This window comes from Stenella coeruleoalba, assembly GCF_951394435.1.
Source record: "Stenella coeruleoalba genome assembly, chromosome: 14".
NCBI lineage: Eukaryota > Metazoa > Chordata > Mammalia > Artiodactyla > Delphinidae > Stenella > Stenella coeruleoalba.
Genome location: NC_137160.1, coordinates 83,379,598 through 83,396,538, shown reverse-complemented (window position 1 = coordinate 83,396,538; position 16,941 = coordinate 83,379,598). Strand labels below are relative to the sequence as shown.

General features: G+C 47.9%; 1 protein-coding gene across 3 annotated transcripts in view; it reads left to right on the top strand.

The window, feature by feature from the left end:
* Positions 1-8,705: 8,705 nt before the first annotated feature.
* RILPL1 (Rab interacting lysosomal protein like 1) overlaps positions 8,706-16,941 on the top strand; it is a 44,082-nt gene continuing 35,846 nt past the window's right edge. The window contains exons 1-2 of one of the 3 annotated variants that reach the window (XM_079942690.1): positions 8,706-9,648; positions 16,627-16,777. In XM_079942690.1, the coding sequence (XP_079798816.1) occupies positions 9,340-9,648; positions 16,627-16,777 (460 nt within the window). In that variant the 5' untranslated portion in view covers positions 8,706-9,339. The remainder of the gene's footprint in view (positions 9,649-16,626; positions 16,778-16,941) is intronic. The other 2 variants (XM_079942688.1, XM_079942689.1) reach the window with 2 other exon arrangements.

The window sequence follows — 16,941 nt, the reverse complement described above, 5'->3', positions numbered from 1 at the left end:
GAATATCAAACAACCTTCACAGCTTTGAGAACGAGGGGAGCAGCACCAAATGTACACTTGCTGACCTGGCACAATCAGCTGGCCTTGCTGTTCTCCCGTTGAGATAACAATTTCACAGAACAGCAACATCGGCCGAGGTCGCTCCGGGATGGTGATGGAACAGGACAACAGGAACGTGGTCCAGGCCACAAGATGCCAGATCTATCCCTCTCTTGGCGAATGTGAGTGACGGCTGCTTCTGTACCAATTACAGCCTTAGCTTCTCTCCAGTCTGTCCTCCGTATAGATAAGATTTATTAAGAGCCCGGATCCTAGAATCGTCCCTGCTTCCTGACGCACCCACTCTAGAGCAAACTCCCAGATCCTTAAACTCTCCCTGGAGCCACCCAACCAAAGCTCAAATCCTGTAGTAGTTTCTTCCTAACACTACAGTCTACACTTTAGAAAGATGCGTGGCTGCAGTGGGGGGGGGACCCCCTACCCACTCTCCCCAGCACCACCCCCACCCCCGCCCCGCACCAACATAGCCCGGGGCTGGCTCTCTGCAGGGTGAGCTGTGGCCTGCAGCCTCGTCCTTACTGCCTAATCTATAGGCAGGAATGGAGGTGCTGGACAGATGAGGATGTAATGTATTTTAGCCACTCACTTCCCATCAAATTGAAAGAACCAAAACTTGCCTGGACTTACACAGCAATGTTGTTTAAAATAGCCCAAACCGGGAAATAGTGTGAATGTCTATCAAGGGAGAAATAATCAGGTAAATTACAGTACATCCATAAAACAGAAAACTATACAATCATTTACAAGAATGAGGCAGGATTATCTATTTAGAAAGAAAAAAAGAACGAAGTAGATGTATATATGCTGAGCTGGAAAGATAATTACAGGGTAATGTTAAGTGACAAAAGCAAATTGCTTACTAATATGTATGTCATGCTTCCATTTAAAAAATAAATGTGTGTTTAGATATTCTCAGGAAAAAATCAGGAAGCGCATGGATCAGACTGTCAACAGTAGTTACCTGGGAGTGAAATGGGATGGGAGGAAGCCTACTGCATCCATAACTTTTGTTTTGTTTTGTTTTTTGCGGGACGCGGGCCTCTCACCATTGTGGACGGACGCACTGGCTCAGCAGCCATGGCCCACGGGCCCAGCCGCTCCGCGGCATGTGGGATCTTCCCGGACCGAGGCACGAACCCGCATCCCCTGCAACAGCAGGCGGACTCTCAACCACTGCGCCACCAGGGAAGCCCGCATCCATAACTTTGTAAATGGACGGATTATGGGTGTGGCAGACCCAGAGCCGTTTGTCCCACCTGTACCCTCCCCCACCTCCACCTGGGATACTTGCCTCTCTTCCCGGCATGAACAGCATCAGCTACAGCTCACACTGTTCCTGTGGTGCCAGAACCCTGTGCAGTGCCAGGGTCACCTCAGCTCCTACAAGTTCTGATGGTCTCAGAAGAGCACAGGGGTAAAGGCTGCGGCTGTCTCAGCACCCAGGACCAACCCAACTAGGGGAGATCTGCCTAGAGAAGCAGGGAGGTTAATGCCCCAAGGGGAGGACTAATGAGAGACATAAAGGAGCGGGCAGATAAATCGCTCATCTTCTCCCCACCCTCCATATACCCTCCCAATACCCCTGTCCGTGCTATTGGACAGTTCTGAGGTTCAGCAGTTTCACACATTCTCCCCAGAGACCTCCCATTAGATTAAGCATCCGGCTGAGTGTTCCTGCAAAGCTGGACCAACTTCGGTAATACTCCACCTTGAATTTGCTCTCCCTCCTTTTTGGCCTCACTTCCCTTCTTCCCTGACTCTTGCTTCCCTGCTATCATACCCTCCAGTAAAGCATTAGCTCATAAGCTTTTTAAGGAACCCATACAAGGGCAGTGGGTGATTTTTTTACTATTTATTTTTCTTTAAACATTTTATTTAATTAAGAGCCCAACCATTTAAGTGGATGAGATCCTCAAAGCAGAGAAGTGCTACCAAATTAATGTAACTGTAATGGAAAATCTACACAGACCCAGTATTTACAGGTGGAAACAGACATTGAAATTCAGAGAGCGTGCCCAATGCACTTTAAAGACTCTTGTTACTAAGGTTTTCCATGATGGGTTTGGGGACATTATTGTCTTCCATATAATGTCCTTGAGTTGGGGGGCGGGGGTTGACCATTAAGTAGAATCACTGCAGAACAAACTGAGTCTTGCGTGACGTACTGGTGTTTAAAGATGTGATGACGATATGAGAACAGTTCACGACCATCTCAAGTCTATCAGATTAAAGGAGGAGGAGGAGGGAGTAAGGAAGAGGAAGATAATCTAGATTAACAACCATGGGAAGTCAAGGTTGTCATGGGTAGAAGAGAGGGTGTGAGGCTATTTCAGGTGGTCAGCCCTTGGGATTGAGCCCAAGGGACAGGGCAAGGAGAGCAGAAGACTACTCAGTCTCCTGAAAAATAAGGGTCCTCGTGAACTAGTCTGTTTTCATCAGCTTTGGCTGCTATAACAAAAAACCATAGACATGCAGATGTCAGCTAATGCTACGGTGGCAGTCATACTGCGATACATAAAGGGATCAAATCAACATGTTGTATGCCTTAAACTTACACAATGTATGTTAACTATACCTCAGTTTTTTTAAAAAGGAGGTAAAAAAAATGTACCATAGACTGGGTGGTTTATAAACAACAGAAATTTATTTCTCACAGTTCTGGAGGCTGGAAGTCCAAGATCAAGGCACTGGCAGATCTGGTGTCTGGTGAGAACTCCCTTCCCGGTTCACAGACCTCTGTTTTTTCACGTGGTGGGAGGGGTGAGGAGTTTCCAGCATTTCTTTTATAAGAGCACTAATCCTATGCATGAGGGCTCCATCCTCATGACCTCGTCACCTCCCAGAGGCCCCTTCCCCTAACATCATCACATTGCGGGGTTAGGTTTTCAACATATGAATTTGCAGGGCACAGACATTCAATCTATCAGATAGTCTATAGCAACAGCACAGGGGAGCTACACTCTAGTGCCCCGAAGTTCCCTCTCCAGTCCTAGTGTGCTTTCTCAGGCACTGGTAGCCTGATTTTCCAGGAAGCAGTAACTTCTCCTTCCACATAATCACTGCTTCTCTCTTCCACGTGCCCATGCAACTGGCTCTTCCTCCTGTCCCTATAACCATGGGAGGTCCCAGCACCCACTCATCCTTTCTCCCCTCCCCGCCTCCAGATCTTCTGTTCCTGTTGGTGGCATCAAATCTCTCTTCTTTTACCCACGGCTGAAACAAACCTCATCCAAGGAAAGCTAATATTTTGCCATTCACTCAAGTCCATAGTCTATATTAATTTTTTTAATTTCTAATGAAAATTTTCTAATATTACAGAAGGAAGAAAAATAGTATGATGAAGCTCCATGCACCCATCACCCAGCTTCAACAATTATTAACAAAAAGGCCAGTCTTCATTTTATCCATATTCCCAACCATCCCACCGACCCAGTGGGTTATTTTAAAGCAATTCAAAGACATTATATCTTTTTATTCACAAATCTTTCAGCAAGCCCATAGTCTTTAGATAGCTGTTCTGTGTTATTGGGAGGGGAGGTTGAATGCTGTGTGTGGAATGGATGGAGAAAGAGGCCCTCTAGTGGACTGATCTTTAATTCCTTTTCTATTGTTTCCCAACAATTCAGCTTGGACCCAAATTTGCATGGCCCCCTCAACAAGTCATGTGTTGTTTCCTGCTCAGCATCTGAACTCCCTTTCTAAGTTTGGGCTGTCCACCCCTATGTGATCCATCCCTGTGTGATTCTTGGTGAAAGCAGAGTTTTATTCCTTTGATGAAAGCTGAAAAAGTTAAACTTTGCTTCGTCTGATCCCAGGGCACTGGCTATGACCCAAGCTCAGCCATTTGGATGCTCTTACCAGGGATTTGAGTTTGGAATAGATAAACCATGGTACATAGAAGGACTAAAGGAATAGCAGGGTGGCTGGTGCTTAGAGAGTGAGCCGATTAAGTGTGAGATGAAGATGGAGAGGTAGACACGGATGACACTATGAAAGTCCTGTCGGCCATGGGAAGGACTTTGGCCTTATTGTAACTTGGCATTGATACCTGGAGTGATAAAAAGTACGTGTTTATCAAGATTACTGGCTGCTGTGTAGAAGACAGATTAGAAAGAAGACAAGATGAAGCAGACGACTTGGTTAGAAGCCTACAGTAGCCTTCCAGGAGGGGAAATAATATTAACTGGGGCTAGAGTGGTTTCAGGGAGGTGAAGAAAAGTGGAAGAATTTGAGAGATATTTCGCAGGTACAATTGATGGGACTTGGTTTCCCTAATTTCCAATTCCTCTAACAGTCACAGAACAGTGTTGATTCCATGATGTCATTGTTCTGAACTAAATGCTTCAGGGGTAACAATAAAAGCAAATGTAAAAAAAAAAAAAAAAAAGCAAATGTAATAGTAACAACAACAACAATAATAATATAAATAACAATAGCTAACATAAATGTAGCTCTTACTACGTGCCAGCCTCTGATTGAAACACTTTACGTATTTTAACTCATTTAATCCCCACAAAAATCCTGGAGGGAGGTATGATTGGGGTTATTCCCATTTTACAGATGAAAAGCTAAGACAAAGAACGATTCAATGACTTGCAGAAGATCATATAACATACTTACTGCATCAAATATGAACTTGGCCCCAGAATCAGTTTCTGGTCCTCTCTTCAACCTCTTTCCCCACCACTCCCCAACTTGCCCCATCCAATCCAGTATGCTGACTCACACAAATAGAGCCTATTTTTTACCTGGGATTCACACACATGGCCTATGGTCTTCTCTTATTCCTGCACATATGGTATGATTACATTTATTCGAAATGTCTAGATAGGCAGATGCCTAGAGAGAAAGCAGCTTGGTGGTCGCAGGATTGCCCCACCTGGCACACAGAAGGTACTCACTCAATAGTTGTGAGTTCCCTGGTTGGATAAAGCCCTTTTCCCATCTCCCCCCTACCCTCTTCTGGAGCCTGTGTCATCTCCCAGAAACAAGGAGATCTGTGAGGAGAAGATGTTCCTACAAAGTGATCTGAAGAAAAGTACTGTTTTTACAACAGGCAAAACAACAGGGAAGGTGGAAACAACCTAAAAGTCCACCAATGGATGAATAAACAAAATGTGGTCCATCCTTACAACGGGACATGATGCAGCCGTAAAGAGGAATGAAGCACTGACACAGGCTACAACACAGATAAACCTTAAAAACATGATGCTAAGTGGGAGAAGCCAGGCATAAAAGGCCACATAGTCTATGATTCCATTTATATGAAATGTTCAGAACAGGCAAATCTGTAGACCCAGAAAGCAGATTCGTGATCACAAGGGGCTGGGGGCAGAGGGGAATGGAGGGTGACTGCTAATGGGTACAGGGTTTTATGGGGAGGCTAATGAAAATGTGAAATTAGAGAGTGGTGATGCTTGCAAAACCTTGTAAATGTACTAAAAACTACCGAATGGCACACTTTAAAAGGGTTAATGTCACTGTATGTGATCTATAGCTAAATAAACAGAACAGAATCCCTCCAAAATAAAGAAAGATGCTAGAATGCATCACCACCAAATAAACTGAACTCAACTCAAATCAATCTCTCCATCCAACACCAGTCTAAAGAAACTATAGGGAACAAACATATTAAAGGTGAGATTTCACAGTGGTGAAATCATCAGAATCCAGACTGAGAATCTCTAAAAGGCAAATAATCCTGTTTCATCAGCTAACAGATTTCAAGGGAAGGAGAAAAAAAAAAAAAAAAAGAGATGGAGGATTAAAAGAGACTGAGGGACATATCAACCAATTGCAATATGTAAACATTATTTGGATCTTGGGTTAAACAAACAAACTTTAAAGAAGTAAACTGGTGAGACAATTGAAATTTTGAAGATTGGATATTTGATATGAAGAAATTAATTTTTTCAAGTGTGATCATGATACACCCAGTCAGTGACTAGACCAAGGTCACAAAGCATAGAGGTCTGGATGCTTAAGCATCAGGATCAACTGCCTCTCCCTACATTTTTTAAGATTGTAAGCATTCTCCTAAGCACTCAGGCTCATCATTTGCGGGGGGGGGGGGGGGTCACCTTGGACCCCTGCCTCCTCTTTCCCTTCCTAAAGTCATTTTCATCCCTTCCACTCTCCCATCCCTTTCCTGCCCTGGTCCCGAGGCTCAGGCTGCAGGCTGGCACTGTGGCTCCTCTTTCCTTGTCCCCTCCCAGAAGACTCTCAGTACATCTTTGCTACCTTGAGGGTAAAGTTGCCCCAATCTGGGCATTCATTATTTATCCCTTAGTTCACCATGGGCACCCACTGGGTTCAGCTCCATCCCTCCCGCTGTGGTACCCTAAGCAAGTTACTTAACCTCTTGTGGTGAGTTGAATGGTGCCACCCCTCCTGACACACACCCTCCCCCCCCCAAAAAAAAGCTATGTTCACATCCTAATCCCTGGAACCTGTCAATGTGACCTTATTTTTCAAAGTGTCTGTACAGATATGATTAAGAATCTTGAGATAAGATCATTCTGGATTGTGTGGGTAGGTCCTAAATGTAACGATAAGTGTTCTTATAAGAGATTCAGAGGAGGAGAAAGAGATACAGAGAAGGCCAGAGATTGGAGCGATCCTGCCACGAGCTAAGGAAGCCGGCAGCTGGAAGTGGCCAGGAAGGATCCTCCTCTAGAGCCATCAGAGGGAGCAGGACCCTGACAGCACCTTGATCTCAGACTTCCCGCTTCCAGAACTGGTGGAGGATGTTTCTGTTGTTTCAAGTTACCAAGTTTATGGCAAGTGGTTACAGTAGCTACAGGAAGTTAATGTCCCTCCCTATTCCTCACTGTTCTTGATTTAGGGTGGGGATAATCATAGGTCCACTTTATTGGATTGCTGTGCACAGATCTGACCCCAGTTTTAGCACTTACCAGCTTGCCTGGCCTTGGGCGAGGGACTTGGCTTCTCTGTGCCTCAGTTTCCTCTTTTGTAAAGTAGGGAGAATAATACTTCTTTGGATGTTGTAAGGCAGCAGTTCTCAAACTTTTTGCTCTCAGGGACCTTCTTCCGAGGGCACTCTTAAGAACCATTGAAGACCCTAAAGAGATTTTGTTAGATATGTTATATCTATTGATACCTACTGTAACTAGAAATTTAAGCTGTTTTTTAAAAATTAATTTAAAATAGACACATGACATGTTAACATGAACTTTATTTTTAATATTTATTTTTATTTATTTACTTGGCTGTGCCAGGTCTTAGTTGTGGCATGCAGCATCTTTAGTTGCAGCATGCAAACTCTCAGCTGCGGCATGCGGGATCTAGTTCCCTGACCAGGGATCGAACCCCGGGCCCCCTCCATTGGGAGCACGGAGTCTTAGCCACTGGACCACCAGGGAAGTCCCTAACATTAATATTTTTTAATAAAAAATAACCATGCTTCAAAACAAACAAACAAGTACCAAGGACAGTGGCATTGTCTCATATTTTTGCAAATCTCTTTAATGTCTAGCTCATCATCAGAGAGCTGGACCCACAAATCTGCATCTGCATATTCAGTCAATCACGATATGCTGGTCTGTGTTTCAGTATATGAAGAACATCTAGCCTCTCACTGATATATAGCTGGCAAAAGGGACCTCATAGAGACCCTTTGGGTATTGGGGAACCCTGGTGGTCTTCAGGCCACACTTTGAGAAGTAGTGGAGTAAATGAGGAAATATTTGTAAAGTACCTAGAAAAATGCCTGGCCATAGTAAACACTCTGCATTTTTAAACTAAATGTAAAGCCAAAGCTCGATGCATTTTAAACCTTAAAAAATTTTAGTTTTAATTAACATGTGTCAGGTTGGGGTGGGTTTTTACAGCTACAAGGGCGTTCAGGGATTTTTTCTGACTTCAAGGAGCTTACAGTCTGATGGGGGGAGGAGTATGTGTAACCACAGTTAAAACTATGCAAAGAGCAGTTTTATGGGAGTAGGAGGAAGATGTGGGGATGCACAGGAGGGCGCCTAATTACGCATGCGTGGGGTGGGGGGCTGTTCAGGGAAGGCTCGCCTGGACGCGGAGGGGTGGTCTGATGGACAGGTGGATCTAGCCAGATCAGAAGGACAGAGGGCTTGGGACAAGAAAGCTGAAATCCAAATCCCGGCCTCACCTCCTCTGTGAAGTGGTTTTTAGGTCACAAGGAGCCGCTAATAGACGTGGCTGGCGGGCAGCGCAGCCCGGCCGCTTAGGGACCAGAGGACCCCTCGACCTTTCTGCCCCTCTCCCGGGCGCCTCTCCTGGAGCGCAGGGCCTGGCGCCGCCAGGTCCGCCCGGTGACCTGGTCGGACGGGTCTACGAGCCGTGGGGTCCTCGACTCCTCCCCAGGATGGGCCGCATCCCGGAGTGCACCTCTTGAGCCCTCCATTTCTCTCCAGCGCAGGGGCCGCCCCAGACACTGTGAATCGTCCAGAGAGACCAGCAACCCACACCCCTACCACCTCCTCCCCTTCTCTTCTGGGCTAGTCTCGACTCCGCCGGGGCGGGAGTGGGAGAGGAGGAGCCAGGACCTGACTGGAGGAGGGGCGGCGCGTCCGGACGCGCGGTGGGGGGGGGACCGGCTGGAGCGGGGGGTGGGGGGGAGGGGAAGGAAGGTCCCGCGGGTGGAGCGGCGGGGCGGGGGGCTGCGGAGCCGGTGGGTGAGGGTGCGGTGTCCGCGGGGACGCTGGGGCGCCCTCGGGCGGCGGAAGCCGGGCGCGCCCCTCTCCAGGCCGGGATCGGGGCGGGGCGCGCGGTATCCCCGCGGGGGGAGCTGATCAGCTGGCGTCGCCGCCGCCAAAGTTTCCCGGAGGAGCCACGGCCGCCCTTCCTTGCCAGGCCCCGGGCGTGGGGACTAGCCGCCGGCAAGGACTGTTTCAGAGGGCAGCAGGGCCCGCTCTCCAGCCAGACCCCGCGCCTCCATTGCGCCCAACTCAGATTCCCAACTTGGGAGGCGCCGCGGGCCTGCGCACGCGCGCGCCTTCCTCGCCTCCTCCTCCTCCTTCTCCTCGTTCTCCCCCCACTGGGGAGCAGGCTCCGGGCCGAGCCGGGCGCAGAGACCCGCGCCCCGCGCGCTGACCCCCGGCTCCCGGCCCGCCGCCTCCGCCCATGCCGACGCCCGCCGCCCCCCCGGTGCGCCCTCGCTCGAGGGCCAGCTAAGCGCGGGCCGGCGGCAGCGGCGAGAGGTGGGCCCGGCCCGGCACTGCCCTCGACAGCGGCAAGTTTGGGAGTTGCACTAGTTTGCGGGGTGGGGGAGAGGCCGGGCGGGGGGCCATGGAGGAGGACCGGGGGTCGGCGTTGGCGGCCGAGTCGGCGCTGGAGAAGAACGTGGCGGAGCTGACCGTCATGGACGTGTACGACATCGCGTCGCTCGTGGGCCACGAGTTCGAGCGGGTCATCGACCAGCACGGCTGCGAGGCCATCGCGCGCCTCATGCCCAAGGTCGTGCGTGTCCTGGAGATCCTGGAGGTGCTGGTCAGCCGCCACCACGTCGCGCCCGAGCTGGACGAGCTGCGCCTAGAGCTGGACCGACTGCGCCTGGAGAGGATGGACCGCATCGAGAAGGAGCGCAAGCACCAGAAGGTGGGCGGTGGCCTCAGTCTGCCCATCCCGGCAACGTGGCCGCTGGGACCTAGGGGTCCTTCAGCACTGGGCAACTGTAGGTGCACACGTGTGTATACAAGGAATAGACGAGAGACGATCGGACTGGGTGAGGGAAGGAGGGAGGCCGCTGGCTCTCTTTTGCCCAGCCTGCGCACCCCCAGAGATTAAGAGTAGTTCTTTGGAGTCAGACCTGAGTTCCAATCCCACCTTTACCACTTAATAGCCGTGTGACCTTGAGTAAGTTATTTAACCTCTCTGTGCTTTATTTCCTCACATATCAAATGGTGATACTAATAGGACCCACCTTATGAAAATTAAATGGGATACTATCTAGAGTGCTTAGATAATATTATTCTTTTCCAGAAATGAAATAAGCGCCCCTGCCCTTCAGTGTTACCCGAGAAGATGTGATACCGGGCCGCATTCTTCATCCCACTCCAGAGCCCTCCAGAGCCAAGGGGATGTGACCTCCAGTCACTGAGCTTATTGACCGCCAGTCTCTGGGTTCTAATTTTCAAAAAGGAACCCTGAACCCCAGTCCAGGGTTCCTCCTAGTTTATTAACCTGAGGTGGTTTCCCCACCTCGATTTTACTCTGTGAGGTAGGGATTATTCTCTTCATTTTACAGATGAAGAAACTGAGGATCACAGTGGGGCGGGGGGGGGGAATTTGTCCCAAGGTAGTGCTGAGAGTCTCAGCCCCAGTGGAGGTAATTCTAGTGCCTCTTCCCCACCCTCTTTGAATTGGAGGAAGATGATTTGGGGCAGCTTTAAGGCTAAGCCTCTGCCTTTTGAACAAGTGCTGGGCTCATGAATCAGGGACTCCTCACTGGGCCGGGAGTGCAGACAAGGTGCCTGGGGAGAAGGAAGTGGGAGACGTGTGGTTTCCTGCCCCAACCTCAGCCCAGGGACGCTCCCTTCAGACTGAGAATGGGAGGAAACGCTTTTCCTTGGGGGATCAGGGCGTCTGAGCAGACTCTGACTTGCTGTGTGGCCTCAGGAAATCCAGTTGGCCTCTCTGAAACTCTCTGGCCAGCCATCACATACTGTGTACTTTGAGGTCTGTGTCTTTTCAAGGAACAGAGCCCCGGCTGTGTTTGCAGTCTTAACCTAAGGGCAGACCCCTGGGTGATTAAGAGAACTAGTGTTTTGGAGGTTTGATTGTGTTTGCCTCCAAAGGTCCCTATGCGCTGGGGTCAGGTAGGAAATTCAAGCTCCCAAGCCTTAGGCAAAGTTTCCAGGATCACACTGGGAGCTTGAAAATGTCCCTGCCCTGTAATTAATGTCAAGATTCCCAGGAGCAGGGACTTGGGAGCTAGATAGCCTGGTTTCAAGCCCTGTCACTCACGGGCTGTGTGATCTTGGGCAAGTCACCTAGTCTCTCTGTACCTCAGTTTTCTCAGCTGTGAAATAGGGATAATAATAGTACCTATCTCATAAGATTGTGGTGAGAATTAAAGTGCTCAGGACAAAACTTGGGCCATTTCGAGGGCCTTACCACTGTTAACTATTGTTTTTAGGCTGGGAGAGCTTTCACCGAGGGCTCTTAGACTGATATTGGAGACACCACCCCCACCCCAGATACCCCTACTCCTACCCCAGATCCTTCCATCTCTCCCGGGGGGTTGCGGAAGGAAGGGACCTTGAGATCCTCTCATACAACTGCCTCTTATTAACAGGGACTAAGGGACTTAGCCCAAGTCACACAAGAAGTCCTGGCACCTATGTCCCCACCCCTAGCACTTTAGTTCTGCCGCAGCCAGACTGGCAGACACCCTTGAGAGCCATTGGAGGCCACTAGGCCTGGAGTCAGGTGGAATTCCCAGCCAGCTGCACTTGTCACTTCTGGAATGCTATCAGCCAGGAAGTAAACACCAGTGTGTTCAAAGCCAGCGCTCATTTGTCAATACAGAGGACGATCTTTTCTAATTCGGAGGACAAAATCCTTTTTTTCCCCATCCCCGCTTCAGTCCCCTTTACTTCATATTCTTGGGATCAAGAGAGACTTGTCTGATTCCCCTCACCCCGTAAGCCTCAAAGGCTCTTCGAGGTGTTATTTCCACAGAAATCTTAGCATGTCCTTCATCTTATCTGTCTATCCGTTCATTCCTCCCTCCCACCTTCCCTCCCTCCCTTCCTCCCTTCCTTCCTTTTTTCTTCCTTCTCTCTCTCTCTCTTTCTCTTGACAAATACGGCTCCAGTAAAGCATGCACCCTCTCCTCCACCAACTCTTCCTCCCAAAAGATCCCCGGACTCAGCTCTGTTCATCACTCAGACCTAGGCCACCGTCTCATCATGTTCTACCTGGTTACGCCATCTGCAGCCTTGTTGACCGACTGCAGCTTGCAAAGTGCCTTTCGAGGTGACTTGGGTGATGCAAAGGAAAGGAAAACCAGGTCCTCATCTCAGGCAGTGGGTGGGTAACAGGGAAGACAGGAAAAACACGCGAAGAGACTTTAGAAAGCAGTGGCTGTGCAGATACAAGTGCATATAATATAAACAACATACGTTGTTCATTTATTCACTCAACAGATATATTTATTGAGTACCTACTAATTGCCAGGCACTGTTCTGGGTGACAGTGGCGACCACAACAGGTGAGGTCTTTACCCTCAAGGACCTGACTTTCTAGTGCAGTGCTGTCCCATAGATATATAATGTGGCATGTCACATTGATAAAAAGACACAGATGAGGTTAATTTTTATTTTTTTGGCCGCACCAGCAATTGAACCCGGGCCCTCGGCAATGAAAGTGCAGAGTCCTAACCACTGGACCTCCAGGGAATTCCCCAGATGAGGTTAATTTTAATAACATATCTTATCAAACCCAGTCGTTCCAAAATATTATTTCAACATGTAATCAATGTAAAAAATTATTTTTTATTGAGATATAATTGACATATAACATTGTATTTGTTTTAGGCTTACATTATGATTTGACATATGTACATATTGCAAAATGATTACCACATAAGTTTAGTTAACATCCATCGCCACACATAGTTAAAAAAATTATTAATAAGGTATTTTGCATTCTTTTTTTCCTATTATGTCTTTGAAATTCAGTGAGTGTTTAACCCTCACTGCATGTTTCAATTCAGACCAGTGACATTTCAAGTGCTCAGCAGATACATGTGGCTAATGGCTACTCTAATGGAATGGTGTGATTCTAGTGTGAGGAGATAGATTTGTTTAAACTTCTAAAAAATCTCAGCTTATGATAAGTACCATGAAGAAGATAAAACGGAAATATAAAAGAGACTGGCCAGGGATGGTGTCTAGTTGATGGGGCAGTCAGGAAGGCTTCCCTGAGGAGGTGGCATCTGAGCTGAGATCTGAATGAAGTGTAGATGCCAGCCATAGAGAGATCTGGGGGAGGGGCATTCTGGGCAGGAGGTGCAGCCAGTGCAAATGCCCTGAGGTAAGAGTGAGCTTGGTGTGTGCAAGGAACACAAAGAAGGCTGGTGTGACAAGAGCAGAGCGAGTGAGGAAGAGGGGTAGGAGGTGAAGTCAGGGAGGTACAGGGGTCTGCTAATGCTGGGCCTCACAGGCCAGCATAAGGAGTTTGAAGACAGTGCTGAGAGGAGGCTAACGAGGTGATTGGTCAGGGGCCACTTCCTGGAAGAGCCTTTTTCGCTGGTATCGAGGCAAGATCAAATTCTCCATGGTCAGCTCAGAGGCAAGAACCAGCTCCCCCAGCATCAACTTTAGTTCACTGAGAGAAGAAAAAAAAGAACTGAGGATTAAAGTCTGTATTCATCTATTGCTGCTATAACTAATTACCACAAACTTACTCAAAATCACACAAGTTTATTATCACATTGGTAATATGAGATTATGAATAATATCAATATAGGTAATACTGGATAAAATTCTGGAGGTCAAAAGTCAGAAATGAGTCTCACTTGGGTTAAAATCGGGTGTCAGGAAATTCATTCCTGCGGGCAACTTTAGGGGAGAATCCATTTCCTGGCCTTTTGCAGCTCCTGGGAGCCAGCTGTATCCTTTGACTTGTGACCCCTTCCTCCATCTTCAAAGTCATCAGCGTAGCATCTTCAGATCTCTAACTCTGATCTCTGCTTCGCGACCCGGGGAGCCGACCCTCGCCCCCTGCAGTGGAAGCACAGAGTCTTAACCACTGGACCACCAGGGAAGTCCCCACGTGGTCTCTGATTCTGCCCTTCCTGCCTCCTTTCATTTTTAAGGACCCTTGTGATTACATTGGGTCCACCGGGATAACCAGGAGCATCTCCCCATCTCAGGGTCCTTAACTGAATCACATCTGCAAAATCCCTTTTGCCGTGTAAATTTCCATATTCTCAGGTTCCAGGGATGAGAATATGGACCTCTCTGGGGACCATTGTTCCACCTACCCCAGCCAGTTACACTTGAGATAGCACTGGGGCCCTCTGTGTACTCAGCCTGTGTCAGGTGGGAGCAGAGAGGACCAGGGCAAGAAGAGCCTGATTCAGCTTCCAGCCCACACCTGCCTGTGGGAAGGTCCCGTGGCCACTTCATCATTCCACCACCACTTTCGCCCTCTGGCCCCACCCTTCACCTCCCCTGGTGACCTTGAAGCAGCTGTGCGAGTACTTAGTTATTACCTCTCATATCCCCAGTGCAGCGGGCTTCCTGACAAAGGAGATAGGATTTAGGAACTTATTTAAAAGATGAAAGGAGGCGATGCTGACATCCGGCCACCTGGGCCGGCTTGGGATGGGCTGTAAGAGGACCAGAAATCAGCAGACATATGTTTAGCACTTTCTGGGTACTGGGCCCTATTCCAAACATCTACATATATTAACCATTTAATCCTCATGACACCCCACGGGGGTAGATATAGCACTGTATTCCTCATTTCCAAGGCACCCTAAGGTTGAATAACTTGTCCAAGATCAGCTAGTAAGTGGCGGAAACAGAATTCAAACTCAGGTCAACAGGCTCCAGTATCCATGCTTTAAACCAGCATTCTATGCAGTTTATGATTTTACAAAATCTCTCTTTTTTTTTTTTGGTAACAGCTTTACTGAATATAATTCACATACCATACAATTCACCCATTCAGAGCATACAATTCAGTGGTTTTTAGTTTATTCACAGAGCTGTGCAACCATTACTACAATCAATTTTAGAACATTTTCATTACTCCGAACAGAAAACACAGACTCATTAACAGCCATTCCTCACTCCCTGCCAACCCTTCTGCCCCTAGAAAGCTGCCAGTATGCTTTCTGTATCTATGGATTTACGTATTGTGGCCATTTCCCATCAACGGAGCCAAGCACTGTGTGCCCTTTTGTGACCAGCTGCTTTTGCTCAGCATCATGTTTTCAAGGTTCATCCAAATTGTAGCATATGTCAGTATTTCATCCCTTTTTGCCTGACTCATATTCCAGGTACACCACCTTTTATTCATCTTTTCATCAACGGATGGACATTTGGGTTGTTTCTACCTTTTGGCGATTATGAATAGTGCTGCTGTGAACATTCATGTACCTGTTTTTGTGTGGACACATGTTTTCATTTCTCAGACCCTACAAGTGGAATTGGTGGGTCATATGGTAACTATGTTTAACTTATTGAGGAACTGCCAGACTGTTTTCCACAGTGGCTGCACCATTTTACATTCTTACCAGCAATGCCCAGGGTTCCAATTTCTTCACATTCTTGCCAACACTTGTTATTATGTGTTTCTCTGATTACAGCCATCCACAAAATAATTTTTATAGACATCTTATTTATCCTCACATTCAACCCTGTGAGCCTTTATTTTTTTATTTTATTTTTTTACTGAAATACAGTTGACACAATATTATATTAGCCTCAGGTGTGCTATACAGAGATTTAACATTTGCATACATTATGAAATGATCACCAAGCTAAGTCCAGTAACCATCTGTCCCCGTACAAAGTTATTACAATACTACTGACCACATTCCTTATGCCGTGTATTACATCCCTGTGGCTTATTTATTTTGTAACTGAAGGTTTGTACCTCTTAATCCCTTTCACCTATTTCACTCCCCCTCCAGCGCCTCCCCTCTGGCAACCACCTGTTTGTTCTCTGTGTTTTGTTCGTTTGGTTTGTTTTTTAGATTCCACAAATAAGTGAGATCATATGGCATTTGTCTTTCTCTGTCTGACTTATTTCACTTAGCATAATACTCTCTAGGACCATACATGTTGTTACAAATGACAAGATTTCATTCTTTCTTATGGCTGAGTAGTATTCCATTGTATATATGGACCACATCTTCTTTATCCACTCGTCTATTGATGGACACTTCGGTCGCTTCCACGTCTTGACTGTTGTAAATAATGAATGCTACTGTAAACATAGGGGTGCATGTATCTTTTCAAATGAGTGTTTTTGTTTTCTTCACTGTGAGTTTTTATAGTAGGGCTCCCCAACTAAGGGAAACAGCCTCAGATTTGTAGAGTGAGTCGTCCAAGTCTGCTTGAAGAGATTCCTGTTTCAGACCTACAGGTTGCTCCAGGGCCAGGTGGTATCCCTGGGATCTTTGCAGCCCCTTTCTCCCTTGGAGAGAGGTTTGTCTTGATGGAGGGTCTGTCCAAAGATCAGGGACGTGACCTCCCTAGAGAGATTGGTATGTTTGGGTCCCTGCAGCCTGGGGCTGCCCCTCCACCCTCTCTCTCCTGTCTAGACAGTTAGAAGGTACAGTTCCAATGCCATTGTTGTCTTCAGGGCATTTCTAACTTGGCCAGGTCCTAACGGCATAAATGCACGCCTTGCCCAGAGGAAGGACACCTTCTGTTTTTTGTAAAGTTGCCATGTGGGCTAGTGATGGCCTGATCTGCTCACCTGCCGATGCTTGGTTCTCATGGAGAAGGGAACAACCCAAAGCCCCAGCAGCCTTGAGCTGCTCCCGAGGGTCAGGGGGGTAAGACTGCTGCCCTGAGCAGGCTGTGACCCCACTCCGGCCCCTCACCCCCGCAGGAGCTGGAGCTGGTGGAGGACGTGTGGCGAGGGGAAGCACAAGACCTCCTTTCCCAGATCGCCCAGCTGCAGGAGGAGAACAAGCAGCTCATGACCAACCTCTCCCACAAGGACGTCAGCTTCTCCGAGGAGGAGTTCCAGAAGCATGAAGGTAAGAGGAGGGGCCAGCATGGGAGGTGAGGGGAAGGCTCTTCCCACTGCCATCACCGGCATCACGAGTGACAGGAGCGTGGTCCCCAAGCAATGCTGTCTCATGTCATTTGGATTCTCACCATCACTCTGCCCGAGAGACATTGTGTAGCCTGGTGTACAGGT